This window comes from Xenopus tropicalis, chromosome 1 (assembly GCF_000004195.4).
Source record: "Xenopus tropicalis strain Nigerian chromosome 1, UCB_Xtro_10.0, whole genome shotgun sequence".
Lineage (NCBI taxonomy): Eukaryota > Metazoa > Chordata > Amphibia > Anura > Pipidae > Xenopus > Xenopus tropicalis.
Window position 1 is genome coordinate 204,180,097 of NC_030677.2, and position 17,825 is coordinate 204,197,921.

The 17,825-nt window shown below is 41.2% G+C and overlaps 1 protein-coding gene across 4 annotated transcripts in view; it reads right to left on the reverse strand.

Moving 5' to 3' along the window:
- Positions 1-17,825, reverse strand: part of dcc (DCC netrin 1 receptor) — a 499,711-nt gene that overhangs the window by 310,794 nt on the left and 171,092 nt on the right. For all 4 annotated transcript variants that reach the window (XM_004910366.4, XM_004910365.4, XM_002934447.5 and 1 more), the window contains exon 2: positions 2,226-2,546. In XM_004910366.4, coding sequence (XP_004910423.2) covers positions 2,226-2,546 — 321 coding nt within the window. The remainder of the gene's footprint in view (positions 1-2,225; positions 2,547-17,825) is intronic.

Consider the following 17,825-nt stretch of genomic DNA (forward strand, 5'->3'; position numbering starts at 1 on the left):
TTACTCCTTGTAGAGTGTAAGCTCTTTTGGGCAGGGCTCTCTTCCCCTCCTGTATCGGTTATTGATTGCTTTATATGTTACTCCTTGAAGAGTGTAAGCTCTTTTGGGCAGGGCTCTCTTCCCCTCCTGTATCGGTTATTGATTGCTTTATATGTTACTCCTTGTAGAGTGTAAGCTCTTTTGGGCAGGGCTCTCTTCCCCTCTTGTATCGGTTACTGATTGCTTTATATGTTACTCCTTGTAGATTGTAAGCTCTTTTGGGCAGGGCTCTCTTCACCTCTTGTATCGGTTATTGATTGCTTTATATGTTACTCCTTGTAGAGTGTAAGCTCTTTTGGGCAGGGCTCTCTTCCCCTCCTGTATCGGTTATTGATTGCTTTATATGTTACTCCTTGAAGAGTGTAAGCTCTTTTGGGCAGGGCTCTCTTCCCCTCCTGTATCGGTTATTGATTGCTTTATATGTTACTCCTTGTAGAGTGTAAGCTCTTTTGGGCAGGGCTCTCTTCCCCTCTTGTATCGGTTACTGATTGCTTTATATGTTACTCCTTGTAGATTGTAAGCTCTTTTGGGCAGGGCTCCCTTCCCCTCTTGTATCGGTTACTGATTGCTTTATATGTTACTCTGTATGCCCAATGTATGTAACCCCCTTATTGTACAGCGCTGCGGGATATGTTGGCGCTTTATAAATAAATGTTAATAATAATAATAGATTCATATAGAGTGTAAGCTCTTTTGGGCAGGGCTCCCTTCACCTCTTGTATCGGTTATTGATTGCTTTATATGTTACTCCTTGTAGAGTGTAAGCTCTTTTGGGCAGGGCTCTCTTCCCCTCCTGTATCGGTTATTGATTGCTTTATATGTTACTCCTTGTAGAGTGTAAGCTCTTTTGGGCAGGGCTCCCTTCCCCTCTTGAATCGGTTACTGATTGCTTTATATGTTACTCCTTGTAGAGTGTAAGCTCTTTTGGGCAGGGCTCTCTTCACCTCTTGTATCGGTTATTGATTGCTTTATATGTTACTCCTTGTAGAGTGTAAGCTCTTTTGGGCAGGGCTCTCTTCCCTCCTGTATCGGTTATTGATTGCTTTATATGTTACTCCTTGTAGAGTGTAAGCTCTTTTGGGCAGGGCTCTCTTCCCCTCTTGTATCGGTTACTGATTGCTTTATATGTTACTCCTTGTAGATTGTAAGCTCTTTTGGGCAGGGCTCCCTTCACCTCTTGTATCGGTTATTGATTGCTTTATATGTTACTCTGTATGCCCAATGTATGTAACCCCCTTATTGTACAGCGCTGCGGGATATGTTGGCGCTTTATAAATAAATGTTAATAATAATAATAGATTCATATAGAGTGTAAGCTCTTTTGGGCAGGGCTCCCTTCACCTCTTGTATCGGTTATTGATTGCTTTATATGTTACTCCTTGTAGAGTGTAAGCTCTTTTGGGCAGGGCTCTCTTCACCTCTTGTATCGGTTACTGATTGCTTTATATGTTACTCCTTGTAGAGTGTAAGCTCTTTTGGGCAGGGCTCTCTTCCCCTCTTGTATCGGTTATTGATTGCTTTATATGTAACTCCTTGTAGAGTGTAAGCTCTTTTGGGCAGGGCTCTCTTCCCCTCCTGTATCGGTTATTGATTGCTTTATATGTTACTCCTTGTAGAGTGTAAGCTCTTTTGGGCAGGGCTCTCTTCCCCTCCTGTATCGGTTATTGATTGCTTTATATGTTACTCTGTATGTCCAATGTATGAAACCCACTTATTGTACAGCGCTGCGGGATATGTTGGCGCTTTATAAATAAATGTTATTAATAATAATAATAAAAAGGACAAATCTTGACCAAATCCCGAACCGAATCCTGGATTTGGTGCAATGTCTATTAACAGGTAAAGGTTGGCAGGGAATCTAGAGAGATGCTTTCCTACTATAGCTAGAAGAAATTTTTCATACTCCTAATATAAGATTCAACTCACAGACCCACGACCCGTATAGAGGTTTCATGTCACAGTTAATCTACTCTTGGCAACCCTTGAGAATTATCAAGCAAGTGGAAAGATTTCACTTCAAACAAATACAGATGTGCCTATTGGTTTTAACAGATCTTGCAACAATGAACAATGGGACGATGAGAAAAACTGATCCAAATATTTTTTAGAATTTTGCCCATTCAATCCAAACACCAAAATTATGGTCTACCAATCATCTAAAGGAAAAGAAAGTATTAAATACTTACCTGCAACTAGTACTTTAGCTGTCCGACTGACTATTGTTCCAACTCCATCTAAGAAAGCTTCACACTGATAAAAACCCTCATCCGGCCTATGGTGCCTCGAGTGGACCACGTTCTGTATTAGGAGAGACCCACTGGGAAGCTGCTGCCTTCTATCATCTACTGCCAGATTCAGGTAAACTCCATCCTTCTTCCACTTGATAAGTGGAGCTCCCCGATCAGATTGTGCCGAGCAGTTCAGTACAACATTACCCCCACGCATGGTAACGGCATCTGACGGTTCAGAGAGGAACCATAAAGATGTAAAACTCCTGACCTGTGAACCTGAAACAAAATAAATAAGAGAACATTGCTCAGAATACAGAGGTTTCATTAGTTCATTCAATAAAGCACAGAAGAGTTTTTTTTTATAGACAGTAATAGTCAACTGCCCCAATCCAGCCCTGGGGCATTTGGGATTATTGACAAGTACGTATATATTTTAGTGTTTAGCCAAGCCAGCACTCAATGGGGGCATTTATCATCTAGTACAGGTATGGGACCCCTTATCCGGAAACCCGATATCCAGAAAGCTCCGAATTACGGAAAGCCTGTCTCCCATAGACTCCATTTTAATCAAATAATTCAGATTTTTAAAATTGATTCCCTTTTCTCTGTAATAATAAAATAAATAAATAACAGTACCTGTACTTGATCCCAACTAAGATATAATTACCCCTTATTGGGGCAGAACAGCCCTATTGAGTTTATTTAATGGTTAAATGATTCCCTTTTCTCTGTAATAATAAAACAGTACCTGTACTTGATCCCAACTAAGATATAATTACCCCTTATTGGGGCAGAACAGCCCTATTGGGTTTATTTAATGGTTAAATGATTCCCTTTTCTCTGTAATAATAAAACAGTACCTGTACTTGATCCCAACTAAGATATAATTACCCCTTATTGGGGGCAGAACAGCCCTATTGGGTTTATTTAATGGTTAAATGATTCCCTTTTCTCTGTAATAATAAAACAGTACCTGTACTTGATCCCAACTAAGATATAATTAATCCTTACCGGATGCAAAACAATCCTATTGGGTTTAATTAATGTTTTATTGTTTTTTTAATAGACTTAAAGTATGAAGATCCAAATTACAGAAAGACCCCTTATCCGGAATACCTTTGGCCCCAAGCATTCTGGATAATAGGTCCTATACCTGTAGCGGAAATACATTGGTTGAGAAAGCACATCATCTGCCATTATCATAAGGGTTGGGATGCCCCACTGAGTATGGAGTACAGAAGGGTTTTGATGGTCAACACATAAATGTCCCCCAAAGTCAAATTAATTTATCCCAAAAGGGTTCAGTTAAATGGCAATGGCAGTTCTAGTGCCCCAACAGTATTTAATCTCAAGAAATGTTATACATTTTTGGGAAGAGTCAATGTAATCAATCTGGTTTATGATGCCATTAAAGTTAAGGTGGAAACATTGCTCAGAATACAGAGGATTCATTAGTCCATTCAATAAAGCACAGAAGAGTTTTTTATAGACAGTAATAGTCAACTGCCCCAATCCAGCCCTGGGGCATTTGGGATTATTGACAAGTACATATATTTTAGTGTTTAGCCAAGCCAATGGGGGCATTTATTGTCTAGTAGTGGAAATACATTGGTTGAGAAAACACATCCTCTGCCATTATCATAAGGGTTGGGATTAGCGATGAGCAAATCTGTCCCGTTTCGCTTCGCTGGAAAGATTCACGAAATGGCGAAAATCTCGCCCGTCAAAAAAAATTGACACCAGCGACTATGCCCGTGGCTATTCTTTTGTCCTGCGGCTATTCTTTTGTCGCGTGGCTATTCTTTTGTCGCCCGCGGCTATTCTTTTGTTCTTTTTTTTGACGCACAACTATTCTTTTGACGCGGGCAACAATTTTTGGACAGCAATTTTCCACAGCAAATTTTTTCATCTGTTTCACGAAACAATCAGCCAATGGCGAAACACAGAAATTCCCCACGAATCCATGCCTGGCGAAACATTTCGCCCATCACTAGTTGGGATGCCCCATTGAGTATGGAGTACAGAGGGGTTTTGGTGGTCATGTCCCCCCACAATCAAATTATTTTATCCCAAAAGGGTTCCGTTAAAGGGCAAGACCAGAAAATATGTTCTAGCGCCCCAACAGTATTTCATCTTAAGAAATTTTAGACATTTTTGGGACGAGTCGATGTAATCAATCTGGGTTATGATGCCATTAGGGTTATGGTGGAAAGACTATAAAGAGCCCTTCACAATGGATAAAGGTTTTTAGCCCTTAGTTAAGGAGAACAGGTTAATAATAAGCCCCACTGAGCTTGCAATCTAACAATTTATTCCATTGGTTTCTGCCCGACTACATCGAGAACAACTGATACTGTTTCTACTCTCCTGTGAATACATGAATCCCCGGGCCTATTATATCAGGACTCTGAACACGAGCCAATGAAACGCTGGGAACGTACCACGTATAATTACAGTGCTAACGCGGCACAATGTTATTTACAGCTTTTTATGTCCGACTACAATGTTGTTTGTTGCTTGCGAAGGACACCTGCTTCGTGGGAGTCTACTTAGTAATGTGATAAACTAATTTGTACTTAAGACTTACACTTTAATCTTTGTTTTGTTCCCCGCCTGCTTAGGGAACACATTGTCTGCATTTGCATGAATTAGCATAACGGCACCATAATTAAACTGTGCTTTGCATGGGACAAGCGAGTCCCTTCCATCTATCTTAATAACTCACAGCGGGAAGGTAGCAAACATCGCCTCTACTTATTGGGGACTCATAATACATACAAACACCCTCACTGAGACTGGGTTGGATGTGATTTATACCCATCATCAAGGCACAAAAGCCTGAAATTACAAACACACTAATAAATATCAATTATCTCAAAGACACGTCTCCAAGATGTCCTCTGAGCAAATTTAATGCTCACCGCTGTGGAGAACGAGTGATAGATGCCAAAACAGCCATGTACGAACGCTCGGCTCGGTTTATGTGCGACATCTCTGTAGAATTCTGCTTTACATGTGACAAATAAGAAACTGGGCTGGAAATAATCTCAGTTATTTTGGTAAAAATGATATTCATTAAGTTTTTGTGCTATAGAGTTTGAAAAAAAGCATCAGAAACCCTCATTGGCCAGTCCCCTAGGCCTCTTCCATGTTAACTAACTATTCTGATGATGTCCAATAAACTATGGTGGCCTATGAAGTCACTTCTGCTAGATTCTGGCCCTGTTATGCCCTGTTGTAACACAAAATTCAATTCAATTTAAGACTGAAAGAGAAGGACAAGGTTCTCAGTATGTGAGCTGTTCTACAGTCGGATTTCCCAGGCAGTTGCCTGGGAAATCCGACTGTAGAACAGCTCACATACTGTAGTCATTGTGGCAAATCTCAGGTGCATACAGCATGCCCCTCCCTAGCCTGTGCTACAAGTTAGGTAAAGCCTAGGAGGAAGGCCTACATGACAGATATGGCCCACAGAGTGGGATTAATGGGTTTGTGGTCAATGGTTAAAGTAGGGTGGGATTAGTAAAATTAGAACCAGGAACGGAATTGGTCACCGTTTTCTGTTCTCATCCTCCCACATTGTGGGGGACTGTTTGTTATTTTAGTTTGTTAGTGGTCACAATGTGACATTGAGGGCAGGAGCCCCCAGATAGTGCTTTATTGGTAGGTTCCCAATCAGCCTGCAGGTATGATGGTATTGATGGTTATCGTTTTGTGGTGTCACCAAGAATGGTATTGATGGTTTTGTGGTATGGCCAAGGATGGTATTGATGGTTTTGGTTTTGTGGTATGGCCGAGGGCCAAGGATTGTATTGATGGTTTTGTGGTATAGCCAAGGATTGTATTGGTGGTTTTGTGGTATGGTCAAGGATGGTATTGATGGTTTTGTGGTATGGCCAAGGATGGTATTGATGGTTTTGGTTTTGTGGTATGGCCAAGGGCCAAGGATTGTATTGATGGTTTTGTGGTATGGCAAAGGATTGTATTGGTGGTTTTGTGGTATGGTCAATGATGGTATTGATGGTTTTGTGGTATGGCCAAGGATGGTATTGATGGCTTTATGGTATGGCCTATGATGGTATTGTTAGTTTTTGGATTTGTGGTATGGCCAAGGATGGTATTGATGGTTTTGGTTTTGTGGTATGGCCAAGGGCCAAGGATTGTATTGATGGTTTTGTGGTATGGCCAAGGATTGTATTGGTGGTTTTGTGGTATGGTCAAGGATGGTATTGATGGTTTTGTGGTATGGCCAAGGATGGTATTGATGGCTTTATGGTATGGCCTATGATGGTATTGTTAGTTTTTGGATTTGTGGTATGGCCAAGGATGGTATTGATGGTTATGGGAACCCCTATGGTTGGTAACCATGGTAATCTGTTGTGGTATGGAAACTGGACTTCTATATGGGCTTGAATATAAGTATTGTAAGTACAATATCACTCACAACTGCTGAGCTGGGGATACAAGGCTATTGGATATTGCTGGTTATCTGGGGAAGACACACAGAGATCCCAAGGTTTCAGAGGATTTATGTTCTGTTCATATCAATTATTATGTGTGTAAAATGTTATTGGATGTGTATTTAATACACACAGTGCATGTTGATTGTTAATAAGTTAGAGATGATGCCAAGTATTATAATGGTAGGTTAGCCAGGTAAACAATGATTATTGGGCAGTGCCAATGTCATGTCACACTAGGTACCCATTTGCCACGGCCAACATACGTGTAACATACATGTAACGCCAGGCAACATATTCCCCTATGTGACTCTGCCTGGTTTCCCGCACATTAATATGAAGCCAATTCGGTGCATATTGTGGTGATTATATTTGTAAACAATCTGTAATACGAGAAATTTATGATCCACGTTAACAAGAACAGAAGGGGCTTGTGAGGGTGTAAAATATGGGTTCGTTAAAATAATGATTCTGCTCATTAGCAGCATATGGTGGGGACCCAGCTGTGCTCCACTCACAGCATCCTTGGCCACTCGTGGTGTTTTGTTTGATCGTCGGGTGAAAGGCAAACAAAGTCACCCAACCCAGGGGCCGACGGATGTTTATGGGGGCAGAACTTTAAATAAAAGTAAAATAATTTTATAAAATACAAGTGCTGAACCTTTAAAATCATAACGAATACATTGGATTTAGATGTAAAGTGATCAGGAACTGCTGTACATGCTACTTCTATAGGGGCAGATATTCGTGATGGGTGAAATGTTTTGCCAGGCATGGATTCGCCGCTTAAAAATTCACAGTGCGTCCAAAAATTGTCATCCGCGTCAAAAGAATAGTTGCGTGTCAAAAATGAATAGTCGCGGCGTCAAAAGAATCGACACGCGACAAAAGAATAGCCAAGCGACAAAAGAATAGCCGCAGGTGACAAAAGAATAGCCGCAGGTGACAAAAGAATAGCCGCGGGCGACAAAAGAATAGCCGCGAGCGACAAAAGAATAGCCGCAAGCGACAAAAGAATAGCCGCAGGTGACAAAAGAATAGCCGCGGGCGGCAAAAGAATAGCCGCAGGTGACAAAAGTATAGCCACACAACAAAAGAATAGCAGCAGGTGACAAAAGAATAGCCACACGACAAAAGAATAGCCGCAGGTGACAAATGATTTTCTGTCGATTTGGGGACTGCGGCGGGTCATTGATGTGGTCCCCGATCCGACGGAAAATCAAACCTGACCAATTGAGATCTTCACAATTTTATGCCAGATATCGGTCAGGTAGGCCCATCGAGGGTGCCCATACACGGGCAGACAAGCTGCCAAATTGGTCTAAAGGACAGATATCAGCAGCTAAAATCTACCCGTGTCTGGGCACCTTTACTGTTGTTTCTGTTCAGTTCACAGAAGTTGCCCCGTGGTTTCATTTCCATCTGCCTGCTGCTAATGTTATTTACACATCCACTGACTCAGTCATATCCGTGTTTAATATGATAATACATTCTTAATTTATAAATTGCAAGCAAACACAAGTTCAGTCTCAGAATAGATTTCTTTGAATTATGAGCACTGGCAAAACACTTTTTGACAGAAGAGAGGGGAAAATAAAAAACGTTGCATACAAAATGATGCCTACCGATTGCTGGGAAAACAATGTTTATTTTTGTGCAAAAACAGCCATTAAATAATGATGACTTTTTCATGCAGATGCTGCGTCCTAGTTATAAACTGAAATATTATTGTTTTTCAAGAAGGGACAGAAATTGTAATCATTTGTCATGTATGGATAGGAGAGATGGGGTATGTAAGAACAGCCCTATTGGGTTTATTTAATGGTTAAATGATTCCCTTTTCTCTGTGATAATAAAACAGTACCTGTACTTGATCCCAACTAAGATATAATTACCCCTTATTGGGGGCAGAACAGCCCTATTGGGTTTATTTAATGGTTAAATGATTCCCTTTTCTCTGTAATAATAAAACAGTACCTGTACTTGATCCCAACTAAGATATAATTACCCCTTATTGGGGGCAGAACAGCCCTATTGGGTTTATTTAATGGTTAAATGATTCCCTTTTCTCTGTAATAATAAAACAGTACCTGTACTTGATCCCAACTAAGATATAATTACCCCTTATTGGGGCAGAACAGTCCTATTGGGTTTATTTAATGGTTAAATGATTCCCTTTTCTCTGTAATAATAAAACAGTACCTGTACTTGATCCCAACTAAGATATAATTACCCCTTATTGGGGCAGAACAGCCCTATTGGGTTTATTTCATGGTTAAATGATTCCCTTTTCTCTGTAATAATAAAACAGTACCTGTACTTGATCCCAACTAAGATATAATTACCCCTTATTGGGGGCAGAACAGCCCTATTGGGTTTATTTAATGGTTAAATGATTCCCTTTTCTCTGTAATAATAAAACAGTACCTGTACTTGATCCCAACTAAGATATAATTACCCCTTATTGGGGGCAGAACAGCCCTATTGGGTTTATTTCATGGTTAAATGATTCCCTTTTCTCTGTAATAATAAAACAGTACCTGTACTTGATCCCAACTAAGATATAATTACCCCTTATTGGGGCAGAACAGCCCTATTGGGTTTATTTCATGGTTAAATGATTCCCTTTTCTCTGTAATAATAAAACAGTACCTGTACTTGATCCCAACTAAGATATAATTACCCCTTATTGGGGGCAGAACAGCCCTATTGGGTTTATTTCATGGTTAAATGATTCCCTTTTCTCTGTAATAATAAAACAGTACCTGTACTTGATCCCAACTAAGATATAATTACCCCTTATTGGTGAGAAAACAATCCTATCGGGTTTATTTAATGTTTTATTGATTTTTTAGTAGACTTAAGGTATGGAGATCCAAATTACAGAAAGACCCCTTATCTGGAATACCCATTCTGGATAATGGGTCCTATACCTGTACTTGAAACCCCAGACTGAACTGGATATCATTCAGGGAGGACAATGTTTTGGCTCCATACGTGGGACAATAGGCTGTTGGATGAGTTGGTGGCCATATTGTCCCTATGTATGGCTGGCTAACACAATCACAAGGTATAGAGTTGTATTACTGTGGGGAGAGGACTCTTGTCCATAGATTATAACAGAATAGCGCCATATCTATGATTTGTGTAGAAGGCAAATCGCCGTTGTTTAAAAAAGCTATTAGGCAGTGTGGCAGGCAGTAAAAGTGTTCATTTCATTAAATATATCTCTTTCTGTCCCATAAGCAGCTTCTGGAATCAGTATTTCAGCTTCTTTTTTATTTAGGAGATTTTTTAGAGTAAAAAAAAAAAAGAATAAACCGGCAGCGGGCGAACGATTAGAACTGACTAGGGCTCTGCTGACATTATCAAAGCCGCCACTTCATCTGCATTTCCCTCTCTCTGTGATCCTGCCTGGCTGAGCCGCTGAAGTTCACAACAGACGCCGAGGTTTGACATAACCTAAGAGAAAATCTCAGCGGAGAGGCAATTTATATTCAGATACCCATCGTCATTTCTATCAAGTTTGATGAGCCCTGAAGCAGAATTTACATGTGAATGCAGCTGTAAAACTCAAATGCAGATGGTTTGGCCAGTGGGAAAGTTACAGGAATGAAGATGGTGGAGAATGCGGAAAGCGTGATTGGCCTGTGACCTATAAGAACATGGAAACACACAAGAGTATCCTATACCTTAATATACATTAAAGTAGTATTTCACCTTTGAGTTAACAATTAGTATGTTGTAGAGAATGATATTTTGACACAATTTGCAATTGGTCTTTTTTTTATCATTTGTAGCTATTTAAGTGCTAAGGTTCAAATTAACTTAGCAACCAAGGAGTGGCTAGAGCGACTGATTTATGACTAGGAGAGGGACTGAATAAAAAAATAGCTATAAAAAGTAACAATAACAATAAAGCTGTAGCCTCACAGAGCAATAGTTTATTAAGGTATCGGATACTCTTGTGTGTTCACATGTTCTTATAGGTCACAGGCCAATCACTGTTTCCGCATTCTCCGCCATCTTCATTACTGTAACTTTCCCACTGGCCAAAGCAGAATTTACATGTGAATGCAGCTGTAAAACTCAAATGCAGATGGTTTGGCCAGTGGGAAAGTTACAGGAATGAAGATGGTGGAGAATGCGGAAACCGTGATTGGCCTGTGACCTATAAGAACATGTGAACACACAAAAGTATCCTATACCTTAATTTATTTCACCTTTGAGTTAACAATTAGTATGACGGAGAGAGTAATATTCTGAGACAATTTGCAATTGGTCTTTTTTTATTATTTGTAGTTTTTTTTTTTATTATTTCAATAATTGTTTAGCAACTCTTCAGTTATAACAGTTAAGTGCTAAGGTTCAAATTAACTTTATGACTAGGAAAGGGACTAAATAAAAAAATAGTTAAAAAAAGTAACAATAGCAATACAACTGGAGCCTCACAGAGCAATAGTTTTTGGCTGCCGGGGGTCAGTGACCCCGATTTGAAAACTACAAAGAAGAAGGCAAATAATTCAAAAACTATAAGAAATAAATAATGAAGACCAATTGAAAAGTTGCTTAGAACTGTTCATTCTATAACATACTATAAATTGAAGGTGAACCACTCCTTTAGACCTCAATATAAAGTATTTTTCGACACCCACGGCAAAGCAGTTATAGAGGTGCACAGATAACTGCACTAAACCTGTATCCTGCCCATAGTGATTATGCTGTTCACCACTAAAGAGACATCCCCAGATGGACCGTATCCACCAATTATGCTCTCTAATTAAAAATATAAAAACATACTCCCTTGATTTTTAAAAGCAGAAAGTAAAGGCAAGAGCAGAAAGCCAATTAGACAGGAGTAGAGGCTGGAGAAGCATTCCGCTGACAGTCAGTTAATGGCTCCTCTTATATTAGATTTCTCCTGTGATTCATCCTCGGCAGGGAAAACAAATCTGTGCGATTCACCTCAGTTGTTGATTAAAAAAGCATCAAGGATATTCCAAATTCAATTATGGACACACTTCAGCTGGTTCCCTGCTGGCCAGTTTTTGGTTAAGCAACAACAGTGAATACAATGGAAGTTCCCGCGTACCCACAGCATGCAGACCCACAGCATGGAGACCCACAGCATGCAGACCCACAGCATGCAGACCCACAGCATGGAGACCCACAGCATGGAGACCCACAGCATGGAGACCCACAGCATTCAGACCCACAGCATTCAGACCCACAGCATGCAGACCCACAGCATGCAGACCCACAGCATTCAGACCCACAGCAATCAGACCCACAGCATTCAGACCCACAGCATGCAGACCCACAGCATGCAGACCCACAGCATTCAGACCCACAGCATGCAGACCCACAGCATGCAGACCCACAGCATTCAGACCCACAGCATGCAGACCCACAGCATTCAGACCCACAGCATTCAGACCCACAGCATGCAGACCCACAGCATGCAGACCCAAGGAGAGACAGGGATCATATCATATCATATTAAGTGACCTATTAAAGAATCTCGCCAAACTGGAATATATATATCAGTAAATATTGCCCTTTTACATCCTTTCCCTTGAGCTGCCATTTAGTGATGGGCTGTGTGCCCCCTCAGAGATCAGCTGACAGGAAGTGATGCAGCTCTAACTGTAACAGGAAGTAGTGTGGGAGCAAAAGGCAGAACTCTGTCCATTCATTGGCTGATGGGGCCTAGCATGTATGTGTGCCTTGGCTTGTTTGTGTGCACTGTGAATCCTATGATCCCAGGGGGCGGCACTTAGTACTTAAAATGGCAGTTTTCTATTTCTAATTACCCAGTGGCACATACTAATAAAAAGTATGGTTTTAGAAAATGGTTTTAGATGAAGCAGGGTTTACATATGAGCTGTTTACAAAATATATTTTTAATAAAGCCTACATTGTTTGGGGGTATAGTTTACCTTTAATGGCTAGTCTCGGTCACTTGGCCACTCCTCTGCTCATTTTTGTAAAAGGATTATAACACAACAGAAGGTCAATGGGAGGAAATAGGAAAAGCATGAATTTCTACGTTGAGCTGAGCCTGCATGTACCAGCATTACACAGGCAAAGAAAAACAATTATAAAAAAGTGAAGCTACAGTCGCCTTTAATAGGGAAACTATACCCCTAAACACGCAGAACGTTCCTTCCAGCACAAGGTCTTTTTTAATGAGTTGCTTGTATAAATGCTAAATTGCTGATATTGAAGGGGAACAAACTCTCCCATTAATAAACATGGTTTAACGACATCTCTCGTATAGAGAAAAAATGCGGCTCCGTGATCCTTAATTTGCTTATTTTTCCACGGCGACAAACCTGCCAACCCTATTATCTGTATGTACAATAACGGTAAAGCGTAATTCTGTAACGTTCCTTTTATGTCTTTCCATTTCTGTTCCTGCTCTGCAGATATTACAGTTTAATCACCTGAACAGAAATGAACACTAAATTTAGATCCCTCCACTCGCTCCAGATCATTTTTTTACAACAGCGTCGCTATTAACAGTGCGAGGTGTAGCTGCTATTTGTTGCGTTTGTGTTCATTGTGGCTTTTTTAGACGCAACATGCTGCATTTATATGCGCTTGACACAGGTTCAAAATACAATATAATAAATGGTTGTGTTTGAAACTTACAAAATGCATTTTTGTGCTCAGCGTGTTTTTGTAAATGCATAAGAAACGCCCATGTATAAGAGCCCTAAGGGAGAAGGAAGAGTAGGCTAAGATAGCAACAGTCTTTGTAGGGCCCTCTCATTTAGAGTTGCCACCTTTTTTGGCGGGCAGGGGACAGGCCTGACCGTCACGGCAGGCAGGGCTATGATGTCATGGGACAGGAAGAGGGGGGCAGTGACATCACTGGGTGTGGCTATGGCACGCCAATCGCAACATCAATGTCAGTGTGTCTGGTCTTCCTAATTTGGAAAACCGGGCAGCAGGTTTTGACCCGGACAGCCCTTCCGAAAACCGGGCTGTCTGGGTCAAAACTGGACAGATGACATACCCTACTCTCATTCCTCAGTCCCTGAGAAAGATTAGCAGTGTTGCATATATATATTGAAATTGTACATTCCTCCAGTACAGACAGAGGAGAGGTTTAACTGAATATGAACACCAACAATTAGAGGTTGAACTGATTACAAGTACCAAAGAGTAGAGGCTGAACTGACTACAATTAGTGAGGAGTAGAGGCTGCACTGAGCACAATTAGTGAGGAGTAGAGGCTGAACTGAGCACAATTAGTGAGGAGTAGAGGCTGAACTGAGCACAATTAGTGAGGAGTTGAGGCTGAACTAAAGTACCAAGAAAAGTAGAGGTTGAACTGAGTAGAAGAACCAAGAAAAGTAGAGGTTGAACTAAGTACAAGTACCAAGAAAAGTAGAGGTTGAACTGAGTACAAGTACAAAGAAAAGTAGAGGTTGAACTAAGTACAAGTACAAAGAAAAGTAGAGGTTGAACTAAGTACAAGTACCAAGAAAAGTAGAGGTTGAACTGAGTACAAGTACAAAGAAAAGTAGAGGTTGAACTGAGTAGAAGAACCAAGAAAAGTAGAGGTTGAACTGAGTAGAAGAACCAAGAAAAGTAGAGGTTGAACTGAGTAGAAGAACCAAGAAAAGTAGAGGTTGAACTGAGTAGAAGAACCAAGAAAAGTAGAGGTTGAACTGAGTACAAGTACCAAGAAAAGTAGAGGTTGAACTAAGTACAAGTACCAAGAAAAGTAGAGGTTGAACTAAGTAGAAGAACCAAGAAAAGTAGAGGTTGAACTGAGTACAAGTACCAAGAAAAGTAGAGGTTGAACTGAGTACAAGTACCAAGAAAAATGGTGACGTTGGACCTCCCTGTGTAAATAGAGTAGCAAGTTTTGGCACAGTAGCAGATGATATACAGTATATAAGCTGGAACTCCTGATTACCGGGAAACAAGAGCATACTGTCTATGTCTGGAAATTTATTTTTCCATGACAGCATCATCCCCTTTAAGAGCTATTTTTCCTTCTTTAAAATAAAAACAACAACTTTATTATTTCCGTCACGCTGACAAGGATCATGCAATGTACTAGATAAGAGCAGGCTGTCAAAATAATATGTCTGGAGTGTATATTCAAAGTCATATCACTGCCTTCTTTCTGTTTCTTTGCTGCCATCAAGATGAGGATCAAAAATAACAATCACTTCCTTGACTACATGTTTCCTGACAGGGAGGATATCAGTGGGTCAAGTGACTTTTGAAGGACAGGAGGCTTGGATATGAAGTGACACAGAATACCTGAGCAGCTCATCTCTCGTAACTTAGGGACATCAAGTCTGTAGCTGTTCTTTTGTTGTTGGACTACAATTCCCAGGAGCCTCAAGTTAGAAAGCCAAGGATAAAACTGGCCAAGGAAACTATACATGTTATACCTTACTTTGTTAGCAACAGGTTTTAGGAAGTTCATGGGCTGAAGCATCAAGAACCCAAAATAACATGGCTCTAGACCAGCGGTCCGCAAACTACAGCCCCCCAGAGGAATTTACCCGGCCCCACCGCTGCGTCCTTACCCCTGGCAGTGGAGAGAGAGGACTCAGCGGGGAGCGGCACAGGGGAGCTGAGATGGAGGACGGACTGCAGACCGGGGGGAACTGGTACAGATAGGACTCAGCGCTAATGAACGTAGCACCAGGGGGTAATACGAACAGTTTGGGCACAGTTTGATGGCAGCGATGGCAGCAGGGCAGTGGCGCGGGTGGGATATGAAAGAGGATATGAGCTAATTCCTTTCTGACGGGGGAGGGGGTACTGGTGATGGTGGTCCGGCCCCCCAACAGTCTGAGGGGCCCTTGATACGGCCCCTTGGGTCAGAAGTTTGAGGACCCCTGCTCTAGACCAGTGATCCCCAACCAGTGGCTCAGGGGCAACATGTTACTCACCAACCCCTTGGATGTTGCTCTCAGTGCCCCCAAAGCAGGTGCTTAAGATTTGGTTGCAAAAAAATCAGGTGTACTGCCAAACAGAGCCTCCTGTAGGCTGCCAGTCCCCATAGGGGCAACCAAATAGCCAATCACAGCCCTTATTTGGCACCCCCAGGAACTTTTTCATGCTTGTGTTGCTCCCCAACACTTTTTCCATTTGAATGTTGCTCACAGGTATAAAAGGTTGGGGATCCCTGCTCTAGAATTTTGGCTAGAAAAACACTGGAATACCATATGTCAAAAAGTGATATGTAAGTGCCCAAACAATAAAAGAAGGGCATGTTCCAACAATAGCTCATACCAGCAGCTGTTACTGCCATGTATTTGAAAGCCAAAGGCATCAGCATTGGTAATTTCTTATGCATGAACACCCCATGCTGTTTGCACCTGTTCTACTGACAGCATTGGTTGGTACTACCTCTTGGATATAAATGATTTGCTCAGAAAACTCACAGAATCATTTCTTAGGATTCCAAGTACAACTGCTATAAATCTAAGCCAAAAGCAATGCACTGATCTCTTTTGTTTATAATTGTTTTATCAAGTAACTTCTTGTCCATGCACAAGCCAATAAAATCCACCAATTTGTCCTTTTCAGACTGAATTGGCAGCTTACTGACCCTTGTATGGAACTTTCTGAGAACCTGCCAGGTATTAGGCAGGTGAGAAAATTCTATAGGACAAGGAATACATTGGTCCTCTCCCAAGCATGTAGTATGATCAGATCTTTGGATTAGATTATGCCAATTTGGCACAGTTAGTGCCTGGCAAAACTGGGCAAGGACCCGCTATTTTGGCTATATCACCAAATGATTGGATCATCCTGTTATGCCCAGTTCTATCCAGTTTATTTCCTGTTCATTCTGAGCTCTCTTCCACTGGAACCTGTCTGTTTTGGGTCATCAGGTAATGGTTTTAGAAGAAGAGGGGTGGATGAGTGGGACATGGCAATTCTGAGCTCTCTTCCATTGGAACCTGTCTGTTTTGGGTCATAAGGTAATGGTTCTAGAAGAAGAGGGGGTGGATGAGTGGGACATGGCAATTCTGAGCTCTCTTCCATTGGAACCTGTCTGTTTTGGGTCATCGGGTAATGGTTCTAGAAGAAGAGGGGGTGGATGAGTGGGACATGGCAACAGTCAGTGCTTGGGGTCAGGAAGGTAAATATGGAATAGTCAAGAATGAGTTATTACAAAAAATGTTCAGCTGCACTAAATCATTTTTTAACCCAGGCATGGCACAGAGTCGGCTGAACCAGATGGCAAGACGATACTGTATATAGCAAAAACACACAATACAATGATCAGAGCCAACAAGATCTCCCATCTACCAAAACAACGTATTTCCCCCTCAGGGCAGATTTAATATCTATTTCCACTCTGCTGGGGGAGGGACATTCCCTGGAGAGACCTCAGTTTTCCTACAGAATATACTGTATTGTCAACTTGTGAAATTATACATGAACAATGCACAAATGAGGGTTTCTAAGAGTTTATTTATTTTCTTAATCTTGGGATAAAATCCACATTAAATAGAGGATTTGAAACGTTGCTAAGAGTACACAAATCTAATATTCCACTCCCACCCGCTAAGCTCTCTGTTGCGGCTTAGGTAACAATGAACAGTTTGTCGTAAGCTTTGCATTAAATACAGAGATATGACATTCAAGGATTCTTAACGCTTTGCAGTCTCCAAGGGTGCAAATGGCATTTCATTGGGCAACTCCAAGGGTGCAAATGGCATTTCATTGGGCAACTCCATGCGTGCAAATGGCATTTCATTGGGCAACTCCAAGGGTGCAAATGGCATTTCATTGGGCAACTCCAAGGGTGCAAATGGCATTTCATTGGGCAACTCCAAGGGTGCAAATGGCATTTCATTGGGCAACTCCATGCGTGCAAATGGCATTTCATTGGGCAACTCCAAGGGTGCAAATGGCATTTCATTGGGCAACTCCATGCGTGCAAATGGCATTTCATTGGGCAAACTAGGAAATGGACATTTGTATTTTAATGCCAGTATCTGTATTGCATTGTCTGTAGGAACTGATATAACCAGAAGAGGCTTTTTCCTCTCCCTACCCACCCAGCCGGGCATTAAGAAGTTTAATCCCATTACATTATGATATAATT